Below are 21,239 nucleotides of genomic sequence, written 5' to 3' on the forward strand. Positions count from 1 at the left end.
GCTCCCTGTGGTTAAGGGCTGCCTTAGGGGGAGCATTAACTTCCAGGCACTTCCAGGCTGAGCAAGCCTCTGTGCCCTCCTACTAGTCTCTTCTGCTGGGTGGGCCTTGGAGAAGCCCTGGAGGAGAAAGGAAAAGATGCCTGGTGAGCATACTTGAGGTAAGACACTGGTGGAACAAAGTGAGTCAAAGCCTGCATAGAAGAGTTTGAAGATGATGTGAGCTGGTACTTCAGAGGCAACTGATAAGACTATAGCTCAAATCCCCTCCTGCCTCCTTAAGTGTAAATCAGCCATTGCATCTACATGTATCAAATCACCACACTGTATACCTGAAACTTCCACAATGTTATACATCAGCTATATCTCAATAAAGCTGGAAAATAAATCAATCAGCCATTGAGTCTTCAAGGAGAAGCTAACATTGCTACTACATAACAGTGACAGGGAGGATCTTACCTTGAACCCAAGGGCTTTACTAGGATGCTTCTTCCCGCTTTCATGACTAGTGAACAATGATAAAGAGGCATCTGCAGCAACCAAAGTCCAACAAGTAAGAGGCAACTAAAGGCTAAAACCCTCAGAGATGAAGATCCAAATCATAAAAGACAAGTAACATCCTGGCTGGTTGTCCACCTTTTGGCCCCATGACCTATTAGCCATAACCCCAGAGCTCAGTGGGTCAGGGCACCCTGAATGCCACTCTGGCCCATGATGGCAATTACATCTACCTTGCTCCTGATGGTAAGTACCACCACATGGCCTCTGTTATTCCAGAACCACATCATTTCTATGGATCCGAGGGAACCCAGTTTCATGGACGCACCTCCTATCAACCCCAGCCAGTTTCCCATTACTAATGCAGTCTGTATGACTTTAGAATGAAGTGTTTTCTTTGGACCCTCCTAAGGAACACAGTCAGAAAGTGTGTTCTCCACTCCAATCTCCAGCCTCATTTAATAAATCCACTCCAATATTCTCTTCTCTGAGACTTCTGACCTCAATATTCTGCCAAAGCAATCATGCATATTTATCTACTTTATTGTAGGTCATATTCATGTCCAGGCTTCAAGAAACCATCCCAGCAGTATATAAGGAGGAGGTTACTAGGATATTACATCCTGAGTTATGAATGGTGCTCTCATGTTAATAATTTCTCCCCTATCTAGCATTATTATTCTGTCACTCCTGGTCCATTACCTTCACAATCCACTCCCCCACGCACCCTTGCTCCTCCTGTTCCTTTTGGTTCATATTAGCCAGGTCCTGGAATCATTTGCTTGAGTATTTTTTCCCAACAAGAACAGCACCCTCAATCATATTATGCTGAGACTGCATCTAGGTATCGTTCCAGAGGCAACACAGATAAGGGATGGAAGAGATTCGAAGGAGAACATGCATCGTCTTGAGAGGCATCCACCTCAGTGGGACCTTTACATGGTCTCCAAACAAGGGAAGGCCGTTCTCGTCTAACAAGGCACTGATTCTGCCTATCCAGAGGATTCAGGAATATTCAGGGAGTTCTCACCCACCACTACAGCCCACAATGGTGTCCTTCCTGCAGTCTCACCAGTGGGTGATGCACTCCAATAGCCCATCCAAGGTATGCTTTCTAGAGCCACTTGAGATACTGTCTTAGCCGGGACTCATGTGCCATTGGTTTATTTGGAAGGTAATTCCAGGGAGAAGGAGTGAGGAAGAACTTAGGAGAGGGAAAGAGGGAAAAAGGAAAAGCCAATACAAGGATGCATTATCAACTTGATCTGCTGTGGACCTTTTCAGGAACATATCGGATGCCTCTCAAAATTTTCCACTTTAGGATCAATACAGAGAAACATTTACAATCATCCCTTGGTGTTTGCAAGCGGGAGTGGTTCCAGGAGACTTCCCCATTGCCAAAATCATCCAAGGATGCTTAAGCTCCTTACATTAAATGGTGTGGTGTTCGCACATAACCTACACAATTCCCCCATACACTTTAAGCCATCTCTAGGCTATTTATAACACCTAATACAATATAAATGCTATGTAAATAATTATAAATACAATGTAAATAGTTGCCTATGCAGGGAAAATTCTAGTTTTGCTTTTTGGAACTTTCTAGGATTTTTTTTCCCAAATACTTTCCATCCTGGTTGGTTGAATCCGTAGATGTGGAACCCATGGACATGAAGTATGACTACTATCAGCTTTAATCCCCCATGAGCTAAGGACAGCCCTAGTGGGACATTAACACCTTACACCTCTGGGATGTATATCTGTGCTTGCCCAGCCAACTCCCACCAGGGTCCTAACCCTTGGAGTAGGACTCAAAATCTTGGGCAGAAAGTGACAAATATGCAGCATGCATGTCCAAAATTAGATGCCATCAACCTGAAGTAAGCTGATGCCCACAAGAACTGATTGTCACTGCCACAGCCGGACTCCAGAGTGAGGCAGATAGGATGTGAGCTTTTGCACCAGAGATGTCAGATACAATACCAATTACATACATGTTGCGAGAATTAAATGCGACACGCAAAATGTTGGCAGAGTACCTAGCACATAAAGCTCAGTAAATGACAGCTATTATTATCAGGTTAGACACTGAACTAAGATCATGGCAGTGGCAATGGTGAGCAAAAAACAAATAAAGGAGACATTTCAGAAATATAACTGACACAACTGGGAGAACAAATTGATGGGTGGGGAGAATGCCAGGTAGAAGTCTAGGATGTTTCCAGCTAGCATCCTGGCAGGATGGAGAACAGCAATGTCACTAAATAAAACATGGAAATCTGGAGGAAGAAGCTTCATCCTCCAACTTGAGAATGTGAGGTACCCGAGGGCTACCCAGATGTTTTATATTCAGTAGGCAGTTGGAAGTAACTAATAAACTCAAGAAAGAGATTTAAGCTGAAAACAGAGACTTGGATGGTGGTTCAAGCCATGATATTTGATTTCCCTGGAAGAGTATGAAGAGTTACAAGAAAAGAGGGCTGACAATGGATGATCACTATTTAAGAGACAAGCAGAGGGATGGAGGTCAGTGAAAGAGGGAGAGGGGCAGTGAGTGACAGAGCAGAACCAGGAAGAAGAGCATAGTGTCACTGGGTGAGGGGAGGACAGAGCCAGCACTCGAGCACCAACTGCTCTAAAGGGGTTAAGTAAGATTAAACAGAGACATTTCTACCCGATTAGGAAAAGAGGGAGACATTAGTAAATTCAGAGAGAACACTGTTGGTGGAGGGATTGAGATGGAACCTGATGCTACAGCACTTCAAAGAGTGAATGGGAGATAAAAAAGGAGAAACAGCTGGTATAAACTGCTCTTTCAAAATCTGGTGGAAAAGGGACTGATAAGAAAAGCCAGAGGACCATAGAGGATTTTTTTAAAAATATGACGACTCAAATGTGTTTGTGGGAAAAGGAGTTTGAGGACCAGGGAAAGAGGGAAAAAATAGAGTAAGTTCTCCAAGGAAGTGGAAGATTTCAAAAAGACATGTAAGAGCACAATGTGACTCAATCGTCTTTATTTAATATGCCTGAATTTGTTCTTAGTATACCAACTAGGAAATATGCATTTAGCGTCTGATTTACTGCAACCACACCAATGAAGTTGTAAAATAACTTTTTTTTGTAAAATCTTGCCTTTTCTTATTCAATATGGCAAAAACATAAGCTTCTTGGACTGATTTAGTTTCAGTCAAAAGGTGACAATTGTATGCAGTGAGAAAAAAATCTTCCTCTATTTCAGTTCTTTTTTCTTCTTGTCAGGGGGAAAGATATTTATACAACAATTCATCAGATAAACTCTAATTTAGGGGATGTCCAGCACTGTAGCGACAGCACATACAAAACTCTGAAACCTGACATCATTAACCCCTGTCTGCAGCATCCAATTAGCCCAATTCTCGAGAGCTTGAAAATAAGCTAAATAGCCAGTGCATTAGGCTCCTTTTCACTGCCAGGTGGTGAGCTATTCTGAAGCTGTTTAGATTTGTGGTTGAGCCTCAAACCATGTCTCTGGACAACATTCGGCTGGAGGCAGAACAAAGTTCTATTTAATATCTGTGTACTTTAAAACAATGCTGCCCACTTTTCTCTTATTGCTGGGGTCACTCACCCTTAAGACTCACTGTACTTTTTGGTGTATGAAACAGCACTGTTTACTTATTCAGTGATTCTGGAATTACATGACGGAGCCAATATGAAAACTGAGTCAATAAGAAAACAAATGCTTATAAAGCAGTAACAAGCAGCCTTTTTTTCCAATACGTGTACCAAATAAATTTAACTCAGAAGAACTGAACTAAATATAAAACACTTCAAAAAGAAGAAAAAGAACATTCTGCTTACTAAGAACTTTGGCATGATCCAGAGAACATGCTCAGGGAATGACCTCGGTGGAAAGCACAGAAGCATTTCAATGGCTTTGCCTGAAAACCTCTTTCTGGACGGTGTTCTACAACATTCTACCATAAACTTTCATTTTATAGCATGTAAATTCTGGTCAACTTTTTGTGTGTTTTTCTGTATCTAAGAATTTTCAAAAGATCAGAATAACAATTTTTTAAAACAATGAAGCTATTTTTCTCTTCTTGAATAAAGATTTGGCTTTTCTTCACTATTCATAGAGAAGAAAAAAAAAATCCATGAGCTTTTATTCCCATATCTTCCTGCCACCAAATCTACAAATGCACCTGTATCCTCTCCCTCTTCCTACCATAACAGAAGCAATAGGCCTTCTCTTATCAGAGGTCAATCTCCCCTCTCCAATCCCCATGTCTCCCTTCTTAGGGACCTTGATGCCTTCAGCTATGCCCTCTTGTTTATTTTTAATACCTCTCTCTCTCCCTCTCTCTTTCCCTCTCACTGTAATGAACTCATTCACACTAGTGGTATTTAAAAGTGTTCAAGCCATCACTCATCTTAAAATAACAAAAAATAACCCTCCCCATGAACCCCACGTTTCTCTGGCTAAGTCTCTCTCTTTAATCCCCTTCAGAACCACATCTCTCAAAAGTTTTCACCTGCATCCACTCCTCAACCCATTCCACTCTGGCTTCTCCCACCAAATCTCCACCAAAACTGTTCTTGACAAGGTCATTAGCTAATCAGTCCGATCTGACACACATCCCAAGCACCACGTTTTCCTCCTTGGCTTCCATAATATTGCAGCTTCCTTGGGTTTTCATCTGGTTTTGCTTCTGGCTGTTCCTCCTCTGTATTGTTTCTGAGCAACTCTAAACTTTGTAGTTTTTCAGGGCTCAGTTCTGAGCCCTCCTCTTCTCTCCACGCTACAGTCTCTCCACCTTGGCTTTAAATGTCAAGTAAATGCAATGATGCTAGAACTTTTACCTGCAGCCCAGACATCTTTCTGAGCTTCAGAAACATATCCCATTGATGAGTGAAAGTACAATATTTAGATGGGCCTTTGGGCCAGACCACTTGGTTTTCAAAACTAGTTCCTCTTCTTACTTCCTGGGTAATCCTGAGCAAGTTGGTGACCTCTCTAGACTCAGTTTCTCCATCTGTAAAATTGGAATAATAATAATAGTACTTACTTCATAAGGTTATTGTGTAGATTTAGAGAGTTGATGAAAGCACCTACTATGTAGCACCTACTAAGCTTTCACTATCCATAACTACTATTACCATGTGTGTCCATTAGATTATGTCAAAGGCATCTCAAACTTTATCTGTATAAAACTGGATCCTATCTTCTCTGCCTGCCCCAAATGCATCACTGCTGATTCACCATCTGTGAATTCTAAGAATCTAATTCTAATTTTCTAAGGCAGAATTCTAAGATGACCCCAATGACCCTTTGCATGATCTCCTCCCCCTGAGTGACTGAGTATAATGAGGAATCACTCTTGCGATAAAGGGTTTTGTTGCAGGTATAATTAAGGTCCCAAATCAGTCAATCTTCTGATGGGAAGATTGTCTAGGTAGCTCTGACCTAATCACACAAAGCCTAGAGATCAGAGAGGACCTGGAAGTCAGAGAGTAAAAGCATGGGAAGCATGTGACACTCCTTTGCTGCCTAAGGATGGAGAAGCCCAGTGAGAATGAATGCAGGTGGCCTCTACAAGCTGACAGAGTCCCCCGGCTGACAGCCATCATGGAAACTGTGACCTCAGACCAATGACTACAGAACTAAAATCTGCCAACTACAGCAACGAGCTTGAAGTGGATTTTCCCCTAGGGCCTCCAGACAAGAACTCTGTCTAGTCACCAGCTTGATTTCAGCCATGCCGTGAGGAATTTTAACCTACCGAATTGTGCTCTAATAAATGGGTGCTATTGCAAGCTAAGGTTGTGGCAATTTACTATGCAGCAATAGAAAATCAACACATCATCTAAACAAATGAGACCTTCAAACATGTTTGTTACAGCCCAAAAATTCCATATCACTACAACACCAGGTTCTGTTGATTCCATCTCCTAAATACATCTCAAATATATTTACAATTCTTAATCTCTAATTGTTACCCAATCCAAACTTGTATGTTCCATCTGAACTTCGGCAAGAGCCTTCTAAGACTGGTCTCCCTTCAGACACTCTTTCCTTCCATTCTCCTCACAGAGAGGGAGTCATTTTTTATAGTACAAAATTTGTCTCTGAAAAATCCTCCAACAGCTTCACACTGCACTCAGGATAACACCTGAATGCCGTATCATTCTTTTTGTTTTGTTCTTTGTTTGTTTGGTTGGTTTTGGGGGGAGATAATTAGTTTTAGTTACTTCTTTTACGGAGGCACTGGGGCTTGAACCCGGGACCTTGTGCATGCTAAGCATGCACTCCACCACTGAGCTATATAGTCCCTGCCATGAACGCCTTATCATAACCTACCAAGCCCAGCACGAACTGGCTCTGGCTACCTTCTCAGCCCCACTTCCTATGACTCCCTTGCTGGGATACAATGCTCAACTCACAGAGGCCTTTCTTCCAGTAATACCGGTGTGCCAAGCCATTTCCCACTTTAGGAATATCTGTGTTACTGCCTTTGGCAGAAATGCTTTATCTCCCCACTCGTTGCTGCATGATAGCCAGGGCCTCGGCTTGAACATTCACAGAACCCTTCCCTTACCCCTTGCATGCGGCCAGACACCCCCGTTAGGCTCTCTCATAGAACCCTGTACTCTTTTACAGTTTATCACAACTGCAATCTTACAGTTAGCTGTATGATTATGTATTTAAGGTCTCTGTCTTAGGTATAGTTCAGTGAGGGTAGGAACCATGCCTAATTTGTTCCCTGCTAAAACCCACCGTCTGCTACAGTGCCAGACACACAGTATCAACAAACCCTTAATGGATGACTAACACTGTGGCTGTTTTGCCAAACTTACCCATGACAAAATTAGGTCAAAGTTAAGAATTTGATTTGTGTGTGCCCCACTAGATTTGTCCTCATCTAGCCCTAACTGTGATGCTTCCTTACAAACAAAGGACATTGGTATAAAGGAAAAACATGGGCAAGTTCATAGGGAAGGGTTAATGTGAACTGACTGCTAAGATTCAGTGTTCCTGCTCTCTTAATGCAACATCATTCATTTAGATATGAAGTGATCATTATCCTTATGACATATTTTAAGCAGTTTTTCCTTTAGGAAAAACATATAATTCCACTCCAGTATTGATGTGGTTAGAGGACAGAGTGCTTCACTTGACTGAATTTTCCAGTTAATGATGGGCCAGTCCACTAATGTAGAAAATGCCTGGTACAAAGACAGCCCTGTGTATGACCTCCACATTTTTGCCAAAAAAAATTTCTATTTAAAAGTATGCCTTGATCTTATTGATTTCTCATTTTTTATTTTTTTAAATCTAAAGTGTTATTAATTAATCAGAGACCTCACTTTTTTTTCTTTTCAGGAGAAATATAAAAATAGCATGCACGCCACATTACAAAGATTTTATTTAAGAAGCAAAACACTGGATAGAAAGTCAAAACATCTTTTCATAATGCCCGTATTATTCATGATTTATATATAGGTGCTTGTCTATAAATGCATTTATTTAATTATATATTTACCTAATTCCTGCCTTGGTCCAGAAAAGACTTCAAGCAAATTATCTGAATTAATTAAAGCATAAGAAAATAAGAAGAAAGATTAGGATACAAAATGACACCAGGAAGAGGCTCAAGATGTAAGCCAGACCACAATTTTATGTGGTGTAGGCTTGAGATGGGAAGATTCCCAGCCACCAACTTGATAAAAGAGGTCCGCCCCAGGGATCCACTTCACAGCATTCCTATGAAAAACAGAACAGCTGGTCAAAAGCAGCTCCGCTAGGCTTGGTACTAAGATCAGAAAGGAATGTCTTCTTGGGGATTCCCTAGAGAGCACACCATTCTACTTCTACTAAGTACGGCATCTGTTACCATGTTCTACTAAATAGTTGTTTAAATGACTGGCTGCTTCACATTGTTATCACATTCAGTTACCCAAGCCTGCGGCAAAGTTATCTCTTGGTTCATCTAGTCTTAAGCAAGATGTGTTCGTTTCCCACTGCTGCTATAAAAAATTACATAAACTTCATGGTTTATTAACAACATGAATTTGCCTTATTACAGTTCTGGAGATCAGAAGTCTCCAAGTGGGTCTTAACAAAGCTAAAATCAAGTGACAGTGGAGCTGCATTCCTTCTGGACACGCCAGGGGAGTATCTGTTCCTCAGCGGCTGGTGGCTGCTCCCATTCCTTGGCTCGCGGCCGGCTTCCAATCTCTGCTGCCACTGTCACATCTCCTCCTCTCCCCCTGTTTTCCATTCCCACAACACCTTCTCTGACTTTGACCCACCTACCTCCCTCTTATAAGGACCCTGTAAGTACCTGGGGCCCACCTGGATAATCACCTCATCCTTAATTTAATCACATCTGCCAGGTCTCTTTTCACCTAAGGAAACACAGGTTAGGGTTAGGACATGGATATCTTGGCAGGTGGTGGGGGGGGGGGTGTCTACCACACAAGACTCCATCATTTACCTGTTTGCAGCTACCTAAATTGTAAGGATTGTGTCAGAAAATAGCAATATCTGACCAAATCTGTATCATAACAGTAAAGCCACAAATGGAAAACTTTAAACAAAGATTTTTTTAACTCAAGAGTTAACCATAGAATTCGTTTTTGAGTACCAAGCTCACCTTCCATATTCCAAATAATTTGATATGTAAAAATATTATTTGCACAATTTTTTGTCAGGAACACACCAACTATATAAAAAGAAGCACGCCTACACAAAAACTTGAGTGTGAAATTAAAAAAAAAAACAAAAACAAAACTGCAATGCCGAGTACTGTGCTAAAAATCCAGAACTTTACCGTCTTATTCTTCCTGCAGTCACAAGGCAGGATGCCTACTGAGTATTTAAAAAAAAAAAAAAAGTGACATAGCCAGCTCACTCATAACTTCAGGAAGATATAAAGTCCAGAGAACTTACTTGATTTTTGTAGGAATAGTTATAGCTGAACCCAGAGGGGCACTGCTGGAGACAAACATAATGAGGGCAAGATTCTATTTTTGACCCTAGTCATCTTCCCTGAAAAACAAGAGGAATGTAGGAGTGCTCATACCTTTGAGGTGCACCAAGATCTGTAAATCGTCATTGGAGCTCAAAGGAGAAAACTGTGACAACCCCTCCCCTCACTGTATTTTGGGACTGACATCTCTCAACAGCGTATTTAATTGTGAAACTTCAGTCATCACATGACGTTATTACGCTAGATTTTCCCTAGAGGAATTTTCACCAAGCATTAGCTTCTTTTTCAAGGGAAGAATTCAATCCTGCCCACCAAACCACGCATGGCTCCAGGAAGCTAAGGTTTCAGGATTCTTTCTTGCTCTGCAGTAGAGGTTCATGTTGTGTTTGATACAACAGTAGACTTGCCACCTGAGAAGGTTTTCCCGCTAGTGGGCTGAAAATGCAAAATATACTTGAATTCCCCTTAACGTAATGGCTGGGATGCCACCTCCTTTGCCCAGATAGGTCATTTTCTTAATCTCTAAAATTCACGGAAGAAAGTTAAGAAGGGACTTTCTTTTAAGGTCTAGGCTCTTGGGAATTAAGTTAGAGTACTATCGATAACTTATTTATATTTTTGACTTTCCCAATGTATCCTATAAAGCTAAAGATAGAGCACAAGTTCTGTCTACTCTTCTCAAGGTGAGGAAAGTGTGAAAAAAAAGGGAGGGGGAAAGAACAATAAAAATATGAACACGGACATGTATTTATGCATGCATAACATAAAAAGAAGAGTAGGATTGTTCTCCTAGATAACTAAGATTGTCACTGAAATTTTTCAAAGTATCCTATTGTAGATCAACCTTATGGTCCTAAAAAGCTAACTATAAATTAAATCATTATAAATGGAATAATTCAAAGAGCATCAGGGAATTATTTTTCAGTGGCATTAAATCATGAATCATCTGACAAAACAAATCACCACACCTGACTTTCGTCTCTATGAAGATTTCCACAGAAATTCCATAGAACATCAACTTAATGCTGGTAAATACTGTGAATATAACAGTGCAACACCTTTACTTTATGGACAAGAAAACTTAGGTTCAGAAAAGTGAAATGATTTATCACAGGTCACACAGCAAGTTGGGGGCAGAGCTAGAAATATAATCTACCCTCAGCCTCTGTTAGCCTTTACTTAGAAGACTCTAAATATGGATAACAGCAATCACACAGGTAAGCTCTTTTATTGGTGGCAGAAATCAGTCAAGCATGGTTTGGGGAAACCAGACAGAGACATCACAAAAAAACAAAACTAGAGACAAATACCTCTTATGAATACAGACACAAAAATCCTCTATACTAGCAAACTGAATTCAGCATGGTGTATAAAAAGGATTATACACACTACCAAGTGGAATTTATCCCAGGAATACAAGGTTGGCTTAATACCCCCCAAAAAGTAATTAATGTAATACACCTTATCAATAAAACAACAACAACAACAACAACAAAACGTCCCCATAAATGCAAAAAGTCCAATGCCTTTTCATGATTAAAAACACTCAAACAAATTAGGAAAAGAAGAAAATTTCCTCAATCTGATAAGGGGCATTGATGAAAAATCCATAGCTAACCTCATATTTAATGGAGAAAGACTAAAGCTTCCCCTTAAGATCAGGAATAAAAGAAGGATGTGCGCTTTCACCAATTCTACTGTTACTGTGCTGAAGGTTCTAGCCAAGGCAATTAAGCAAGAAAATTAAATAAAAGGGATATATATTGGAAAAGAAGAAGTAAAACTACCTCTATTTGCAGATGACATGATCTTGTAAGACAACCACTAAAAAACTATTAGAACTAATATACTAGTTCAGCAACGTTGTAGGATATAAGATCGATATACAGAAATAAATTGTATCTCTATATACTTGCAATGAATAATCCAAAAATTAAACTAAGAAAATAATTATTTTACAATAGCATCAAAAAGAATAAAATATTTAGGAATAAATTTAACAAAAGAAGCACAAATATATATTATGAAAACTACAAAATGTTGTTGAAAGAAATTAAAGATCTAAATGAATGGAAACACATTTCATGTTCATGGATCACTAGATTTAATATGCTAAGATGGCAATATTCTCAAAATTGATGTACAGATTCAATGCAATCCCTACCAGAATCATAGTTGGCTTCTTTGTAGAAACTGACAAGCTAATTCTAAAATTCGTATGGAAATTCAAGGGGCCCAAAACAGCCAAAACAATCTTAAAAAAGAACAAGGTTGGAAATCTTAAAATTCCCAATTTCAAAACTTACTTAAAAGTTACAGTAGTCAAGACAGGGTGGTGCTGGCATAAGAACAGACATAAAAATCAGTGGAATTAAGCTGAGAGTCCAGAAATAAACCCATACATTCTATAGTCAATTGACTTTTGACAAGGGTTCTGAGACAATAAAATGGGAAAAGAACAGTCATTCAACAAATGGATCAAAAACCTAAATGTAACAGCCAAAACCCTAAAACTCTTAGAAGGAAATAGAGACATAAATCTTCGTGACCTTGAATTAATCAATGATTTTTTAGATACGATACCAAAAGCATAAGAAACAGAAGAAAAAAAGAAATAAATTGGACTTCATCAAAATCAAAAACTGTAGTGCTTCTAACAATATCACCAAAAAAAAAAAAGAGAGAGAGAGAGAGAGAGAGATAATCCACCTTATGGGAGAAAATATTTACAAACCATGTATCTGACAAGGGATGTATATCCCTAGAATACATAAAGAACTCATATCTCATAATAAAAAGACAAATTAATCAATTAAAAAATGGGCAAAGGATCTGGATAGACATTACTCCAAACATATACAAATGGCCCATAAGCACATGAAAAGATGCCCAATATCATTAGGCAGTAGGAAACACAAACCAGAACTATAGTGAGATACCACTTCTTAGTCACTAGGATGGCTACAAGCCAAAAGACAGACAGTAACAAGTGATGGCAAGGATATGGAGAAATTGGAGCCCCTGTACATTGCTAGCAGACTGTAAAGCAGTGCAGCCACTTTGGAAAACCTACAAAGTGAAACATAGATTTACCATGTCATCCAGTAATTTTATTCTTAAATACCTACCCAAGAAAAATGAAAACACAGGTCCACACAGAAACTTGTACACAAATGTACACAGCAGCATTATTCACAACAGCGAAAATGTGGAAACAACCCAAATGTCCATCAATTGATGAATAGACAAACAAAATGTGGTCTATCCATACAATGGAATGCTATCTGTCCATTTGAAAAATGAAGTGCTGACACGTGCTACAAATGGATGAATCTTGAAAACACCGTGTTCAGTGAAAGAAGCCAGGCTTAAAAGGCCAACATTATAAAATTCCGTAATATGTAATGTTCCTAGGCAAATACATAGACAGAATACAGAATCAGCGGTTGACTAGGGCTGGGGATGTGGAATGACTGACACAAATGCATAAGACTTTTTTTAGGGTGATGGAAATGTTTTAAAATTAGATTGTGGTGATGGTTGTATAACCATAAATATACTAAAATTCACTGAACTGTACACTTAAAACAAGTGGATTTTATGATATGTAGATTATCTCTCAAAAAAGCTGTTTAACAAAAAAGACATTCCAGCTTCCACCTTGCTCTTTCTCTTCGATCACTTGTTCTGGGGGAGCCAGCTGTCATGTCATGAGGACATTCAAACAGCCCTACGGAGAGGTTCACGTGGCAAGGAACTGAAGCATCCTGCCAACGACACGTAAGTGATTTGTCTTAGAAGGGAATCTCCCACCCTAGACAAGTCTTCAAGTGAATGCAGTCCTGGCCAGGATTCTGACTACAACCTCATGGGAGAGACCCTGAGTCAGAACTATCAAGTTAAGCAACTCCTGAATTTCTAACCACAAAAATCATGTTGCTTTAAGCCACTAAGTTTGGAATAATTTGTTACACAGCAATAGATAACTAGTACCCCTCCCCTGACCCTCTCTCCTAATGATGGACATCTAAGGAAATGTCTTCCCAGCAACCCTTCCTCTTCTAAGAGTTTAGTTTCACTCCAGTCCATATGCTCATTGTAGTAGTTGTCATGTTAGTGAAACATGATTCCACTCCCTGGCCTTAGCTGAATGATCCAAAAGCAGGCACCTTACAAAAGCCAAGCTAATAAAGTCCTTCCCTAAGATTTCTGTACCTGAAGCTGATAAAAAGGCAGTGTCTTGCAGATACAAACTACTATATATAAAATAGATAAACAACAAGGCTCTACTGTATAGCACAGGGAACTATATTCAATAGCTTGAAATAACCTATAATGAATATATATATGTATAACTGAACCACTAAACTGTACACCAGAAACTAATGCAACACTGTAAATCAACTGTACTTCAATTAACCAAAAATAAAAAAAGAAAGGCAGTGTCTCGCTGGTACCTGGAGCTATAAGATGTAAAATTGGAGGTCTGTCATCAGCCATGTTCTTCCCCACGTAAGAAAAGGTAGGCAGCAGTGGAGAAGAATGAAGCCATGGCATAGAGACAAGCAAGGATTCAAGATGGAGAGAGTACAGACAAGTAAGTCTCTGGTTCCAGTGATTCCCAATGCAACCCTGTCCTTCCAGGGGGAAGACCATATGTCTTGTAACCCCAGCATATAAAACAGTACACAGAGGTAATGTATTAAATAAATGAATAAGATAATGCAATATCCTTCCAATAATACCCAACTTTTTTTTTTCGCTGCTGTTGTTCAACAGCCAGATTTAATTATTTGAAACCTAAAAGTCCTAACATCTTCTTTGCTACCTGTATACTCTGTATATCCTTCTATTATTACAATAGGACAATACATCCTAATTACTGGTTTACAAGGCCTCCTCCCCTACCATCATAGGGCAACAAATTTTCTTAGTCATTTTTGGTATTATCAGTACCATTTAGCCTAGAAAATGGAAAATGTCAAGAAATGTGTGTTTAACTGATCTAATCAACACTTTACTCTTCATTTTTAGCTTTGATAGTCACTATCATCAATTTGCCAACCACCTAACATCTGCAAGATACTGGGAATACAATAAACTGTTAGACTTTGTCCTGGATTTTCACGCAATTAATTTATTCACCAAGTATTTGATTACCTACCATATGCCAGGGGCTGAAAATGGATGGAGGACATGGTGTCTGTCCTGAAGGACCATACAGTCCAGCATAGACAAGCAAATCAATTATTACAGTTCTGTGTGTTAAATGTTGTTGAAGAAATATGTACAGGCTGCTAAGCAGCGGGGATCACGGTGAGTTTACACTCTACTTCAGGAGGCGAGACAATACAGAAAAAGACGATAGCCTGGCAATGCGGCACAGGCTAAGCACCAAATGGCTGATTTGTTTTCCAAGTGACACTGGATTCATCTGCAAACTTTAAGAAAAGACACTGTTACGGGTGATCTTCAGATTTACATGCAACCAACACCTCCTGAGTGCCTATTATGTGCCAAGCAAACTGCCTGGCAATTTTCTAACAGGGCCTCATTCAATTTTTACATTCTATAAACGAGAGAAGTGACTCTAAGTGAAGTGACTTGCCCAAGTCTACAGAGCTAATAAATGGCAGAGTTGGGACTTAGAATTAAGTCTTCAATTCCATATTCAGATATGCCATGCTACTCAGTCTACACAATTGGAACAATTTCCAAGTCCTTACATGTAACTTGTGTTGCTTTTTCACTCATCCCACAGCAGACAATACAGTGTTGGACACAAATGGGCGATCACCAACTGCTGACTTGATATGACTATGTGCTTGTCCACATTTTGAGAAGCAAGGGACCACATCAGATCAAATTACTTTGGTGCCTATTATAGCACCATGTGCTGACAGGGGCCCAGTTGGCTGAAGATGAGCAAATCTTTCAAGTTATATTTTAACAGTATTTTTGACCACTGTATCCGGTCAGTTGTTCCATTGTTCAGTAATAAATCAAAATGACTTTTCATTTCCTTCGACAGTTAACAGTACTAATGAATTCAGTATAATCTCACCATCCATCAGAAAAATTTCTAAAATGCAAACTTGAAGCTGATGATTCACATAGTTAGTAGAGAAGGGGAAATAAAGCAGTACTCATTGTTTTCTACAAAACCAGCATTGTTTGCAAAACCCAGAAACTGAGCAGTTGGTTGACTACTAACGAATTAGGTTGCTCCTTGTTCATTTAGCAAAAAGCTGTTTGTTGCACCATGGTCAATGGATGAGGAGCATATGACTTCAAGCAGCTCCTGTTGTACAGCACGATTCTACATATATGAATCAGTGAATCGTTATGTAAGAAAGAAAAAGAAATTCAAAATCTCCAAACCAGAAAGCATCTGACACTGAGCTTGGCACAGATCAGATATTAATTCTGAATAAATGTTTACTGAATGAGTTATTTAACAGCCCTTTGAAAACATCAGTTGTCTATTAAATTGAGAGAGAAAAATCAAGCCAACCAAACCTAGACAGGTTATGTTAGGAACTCAAATAAATTACGGAGTAACTGTCTCAAGATACATAACAAATTCACAATGACCAAAAAATGTTTTAAACCAATGTTTTAAAATGTTGAAATAAGTAAGCATGCATTTGACATCCCTCTTAAATTAAGTCACCACACTGGCACTCACTGGAATGCTAACCAACAATAACAAAATCTAAAAGAATGGGTGACAGATCTAACTTTACAATCTGTTCAAAACAGTAACAAGGTGTACTAGGCATACACCTGAAACCTGCTATATAAGCTCTGTGTCTACACAGTAAAACAATATCCCAGTATGCCAAAGACACTGAATCAAAAACCTTCATAAATGCTCACAGAACATTTAAGAGTAATAATGAACAATTCATGAAAATGTATTATCCGTTCAGAAATGAAAAAAGATCTCTAATATGAGACTGGGCCCCACAAATATAAACCCAAACTGTACTGATTAGTCCGAATAAACATTTTCCATTAAGGACCCACAACGAATAAAGTAATCCAACAAGTATAAAGCTTGGGACGACTCTACTGATCTCAAACATAAGAATGTAAGCGCTGGCTAGTTAGTCTCTTTTACCTAGAGCTTTAAATTTACTGAGCCTTCTTCTCAAGAGACCTCTGAAAGAAATTCAAGGCCAAGTATAGTATTTCATGATGATTGCAAATAAAAGCACTCAGTCCCTGAAGCCTGCAATCCCTCTTTATCTCACTAGAGACTGGACTCGGGAAAGGCCAGGGGACAGCAACCCTTTTATCTTGCACAGGACCCGAGCACCTTAGGGACCCCTCTAGGGAAGCAGAGGGGCGGAGAAGTGAGTCATGCTCCAAAACTAAGCGTCGTTCACTCCATACTGAGGAAGGCGCACCTTTCACCCTAGACAGGATGCAGTGACAGATGTGTCACCTGTGCGGGAAGGGGGCGCGAAGACATCCTCAGACATCCCTAGAGTCAGAGCCAAAAGGGAGCTGTCAGCTGCTCCGCGGGTCCCAACGCCCGCGCCCGCCGCTCATTCCCGGGCTCGGGAAAACTTTCGGCGGGCTCCCCTCGCGTGCGCCCCCACCTCGCGGGACCCCCGGCTCCCGCCCCGCCCGCGAGGCCCCGCCCCAGGCCCGCCCCCCGCGCCCAAGGCTCGGCCCCGCGCCCCCCGTCCCCCGCTCGCGCGGACACCCGCGTGCCCTCGGAGCGCGCCCCCGCGCCGAGTCCGGACGGCAGTAGGCGGGGTCGCTCACCAGTCCGCAGCTCGTGCTTGACGGTAAGGAGCTGCTCTTCCCCGGCGCCGCCGTCCTTGCTGGTCCCTGCGGCGGCAGCGCGGCCGCTGCCGCCCTCCTCCTCCATCTTCTCCCTTTCCTGATCCCGCGGGGTCCTCCGAGGGGACCCGGGAGACAGCGGACGCCTGGCCCCTCACAGCTCCCGCTGCAGCCCTAGGAGCCGCGGTGCGGCAGCTCCAGAACTCGGACGCCGAGACGAGTAGCTTTCCCGCTCTGGCCGCACGGCTTGCTCCTCCGCCTCCTCCCCCTTCGGCGGGCACCGCTAGTACCGCGCAACCAAACCGCCCCCTGCTCCTCCGCCTCCTCCTCCAAGCCGCTCCGCCCACAGCCAGCAAGGTCGAGGAGCCATTCGAGCCGCCATCGCTTATTGGGCACGGGGCGCGCGCATCTGTCAACGCCGGCTCCCATTGGACAATCCGCTCAGACGCCTCAGGAGCCGCCCCGCCCCGCTCCTCGAGTTGTTGTTGCTTGGCGAGGAGGCAGGAGAGGGAGAAGAGCGACCGCTCCGATTGGTGAGGCCGGAATTCTGCCCCGCCCACCTCCCCTGATGCGCACGCGTAGTCAGGACCTTCCCTTCCCTGACATTCCCAGAACGGTCACACCCCTTATTCCCCAGCTTTGATCTGTTAGTAAACAGTGTCTAGTAGTCAGGAGGCGCTCGGGGCCTGTGATTGGCTATTGCTGAAAGAGGCGGGGAGGGCTGATTGGAACGTTTGGTCCGCCAATCACCGTGGGCAGAGGAGGAGCTTGGAGGAAAGCGTTTCTCACGCACGTGTTTGCAGACGTACCTGTGGGTCCCAGTGCGCAATATACAGGTATGTGACCAGCTGGACGACAGCGTGTCTTTAAAAGGTGCCACTCGCTCTAGTGAGTCCTAAATAAGTTGAGTCTGTGCTTAAGTACAGGTAGTCCTTAGACATTTCAAAAATTCGCAATCCTCCGTAAAGACTTTTGCAAAGGATCAACATTTCCATTTTGTACAAACGCACGGTAGGCACCAAAAGGCTACAGAGTAATAAAATAGAATACAATCCCTGCCCATAAACAGCTTTGGATAGAATATAAGAAACAGACAATCTGTGTATATACACAGGAAACTGTAAAGCAGAATTTGAAATTAAACAGTTGTACAAACTGTTAGAGAATTGCACAGATAGTAATAATTATTCTCAGTAAAGGAGCTGGGGAAGGCTTTTAGGGCAAGGAGACATTCGAGATAACCAATTTAAAGGATGGGTGAGATAGAAATACTAGCAGCAAATAATTCATACAGAGTTAGTAACAGTGAACATAGCCCTGGAATTAGAGAAGAAAAGTGTGGGTTAAGTGATCGATAATAGAATAGTGAATAGAAGTATAACATAAGAGACACAGCTAAAAAAGTAAGGTTCAGTAAGATAATAGAGTACCTTGACCACAATGTTAAGCAGTACATATTTTATTTAGTACAGAATGGGAAGCCTCAAAGAAGAGCTAAAATATCAAACTGTTCTCTTGGAAATTAGCTTCGGTTATACTGAGAAAGATGGATCAAAGGGAGGAGAAGAAAGATGGCAGTTTAAGAATACTGTTGCAAGAACACAATTTATGGGGGCCGAATTTCTGGCAGTGGACGTGAGAATGAGAAAAGGAGGGGATTAAATATGGACGCTTAGATAGAATTCACATAGAAATGAACTTTTAAACTAAGCATGGATTAGATCAGAGGTCAGCAAACTTTTTCTGTAAAGGGCCAAATAGTAAATAGTAAATATTTTAGGCTTTACAGGCCATGTGGTTTCTTTCACAACCATTCACCTCTGCTTTTGCAGTGTGAAAGCAGACAATAAGTAAACTAACAGATATGGCTGTGTTCCAATAAATATTTATGGATATTGAAATTAAATTTCACATAGTTTTCATGTCATGATATATTCTTTTAATTCTTTTCAAACGTTTAAATATATAAAAATGCTTCTTAGCTTTGGGCCATTGAAACAAAACAGGTAGTAAGTCAGATTTGGCCTGCAGGCCATCGTTTGCAGATTCCTGGATTTGAGTGCCATAGAAGAGAAGGCAGAAGCTTCAGCAGCTCCCAGGTGGCCTTAGCAACCTGGGCTTACCTTCCTGGAATATCTTACTTGTTTTTCTCCTCCACAAATAATGTGCTGTTTGGAGCCAGGGAATGACTGTGTGTCATTATTCGTTTGTTCACTCAACAACTTTTATGCCAATTATGTACCAAGTACTGTGATGGGTGCTAGAGGCACAGTGAGGGCAAAACAGATGCAATCCTTGCTCCTATAGTGCATACCATCTAGAAATGGAAATAAGTATAAATCACATAAAAAAGTGTAAACTTTCCATTGTGACCATGTGGTAAAGGAAAGTTATAGGATACTGTAGTAGAATGTATTAGGGGGACCTAATTTAGGTTGGAGGAGCTTGAAGGCCTTTATGAGGAAGTGTTATTTAAGCTGATTCTTTAAAGATGAGTAGATTTTAACCAGGATGTGGTAGAGATTGACCTGATGCTCACCAATCTCATTTCCTCTTCCTGGACACACAGGAAAACTACATTTTTTTTTTCTCCTTTGCAGTTAGGCTAGGGTCACATGACTGTGACCTGGCCAGTGGGTTGTGGGCAGATGTGATATGTGCCATTTCCAGGCCTTGCCCCATGCATAATCATGGACACACTCTTCTCTTTCCACAGCAACTGCAAGGGCCACATCTGGAATATGGGCACGCCACAATATAGACAAACCTTGAAGCCCTGAGTCTCCACTTGAAGAAGAGCCACCCGACCTACATCAGACTAAAATGTGAGCAATAAATGAATCTTTTTAGGCATAAGCTACTGAGATGCTGGGGTTGTTTGCTACCAAGGCATAATCCAGCCTACCCTGACAATTTCACAAATGAATTGTTGGGGGAAGAAAATTATAGGAAGATGCAGATGTGAAGTCCTGATACAAAGAGCCTGTTGTGTCTTAGGGATTAAGAGAAAGTAAATGGGGTCATAACACAGTAAGCAAGAGATGAGGTGAGAGAGGCAGACAAAGACCCAATCGTGAAGTTTGTGGTAGATCTGTTAGTATTTTTTGAAGTTTTCCCTGTGTGAAGTCAGAAGCAATGGAAGGAATTTAAACAGGGGAATAATATAATTGGGGTAGTATTTTCAGAAGGTCACTGTGGTTCGTGTTAGGAGACTGGGCTGGAAGGAGCAAGAAAGGATACAGGGAGACCAGTTAGGAGCTTATCATGGCAATCTAGGCAAAGGATGATCCAGGTACAGAAGATATGGAAAAAAATGGAAGGTGTCTAGGTACAGAGTTTGAACTTCCTGAAGGATTGATTTTGTGGGTAAGCATAAAAGACATGTTGAAATGACAGCAAATTTTCTAGCGAGTGCAACTGAGTGGATGGAAGAAGATGGTGCTACCGTGTAATGAAAGGGGTGAGCTAATAGAAGAGCATGTGCAGAGGAAATATCAAGAGTTTAACTTTGAGAAGTTCAGTGCCAGTATTAAGTAGCTATATGGACATATGAGCCTGGAGCTCTGCAGAGCAATCTAGGATAGAGATATAAATTCAGGAATCACTGACATATGGATGGTATTTCAGACCAGAGGTGTGAATAAGATTACCTGGGGAGAAAATGTACAGTAGGAAAAGAAGAGCCCAGGATGGAAGTCTAGGAATTTCAACGTTGATACCTTGTAATGGGAAGGTGGAGGCTGAAGTGTAAGAGGAAAACCCAGAAAGTCTGTGTCTTGGAAGCCAAGTGTTTTAAGAAGGAGGGAGTGGTCAGCTGGGTTACATGCCTTGACAGGTCACAAAAGATGAAGTCTGGGAAAGATCCCATAAATTTGCCAACTTGGTATCACTGTGACAATTTCCAAAGTGATTTTTGTGAGAGTAAATGGGAGGCGAAGGAGTAGAAACAGTGGGTATGGACATCTTGTTCAAGAAGTT

The 21,239-nt window shown here is 41.1% G+C and overlaps 2 protein-coding genes across 5 annotated transcripts in view; one reads left to right on the forward strand and one right to left on the reverse strand.

Annotated features, from left to right (window-relative positions):
- Window positions 1-17,726, reverse strand: part of RPS6KA5 (ribosomal protein S6 kinase A5) — a 166,858-nt gene extending 149,132 nt beyond the window's left edge. Inside the window, exon 1 of the mRNA XM_031679331.2 lies at window positions 17,244-17,726. Within this exon, the coding sequence (XP_031535191.1) occupies window positions 17,244-17,349 (106 nt within the window). The 5' untranslated portion in view covers window positions 17,350-17,726. The remainder of the gene's footprint in view (window positions 1-17,243) is intronic.
- Window positions 17,211-21,239, forward strand: part of DGLUCY (D-glutamate cyclase) — a 120,107-nt gene continuing 116,078 nt past the window's right edge. For 2 of the 4 annotated variants that reach the window (XM_015242623.3, XM_072963596.1), the window contains exons 1-2: window positions 17,662-17,794; window positions 19,978-20,086. The gene's annotated coding sequence lies outside the window, so the exon portion shown is untranslated. The other 2 variants (XM_031679335.2, XM_015242622.3) reach the window with 2 other exon arrangements.

Source organism: Vicugna pacos, chromosome 6 (genome assembly GCF_048564905.1).
Source record: "Vicugna pacos chromosome 6, VicPac4, whole genome shotgun sequence".
Classification (NCBI taxonomy): Eukaryota; Metazoa; Chordata; class Mammalia; order Artiodactyla; family Camelidae; genus Vicugna; species Vicugna pacos.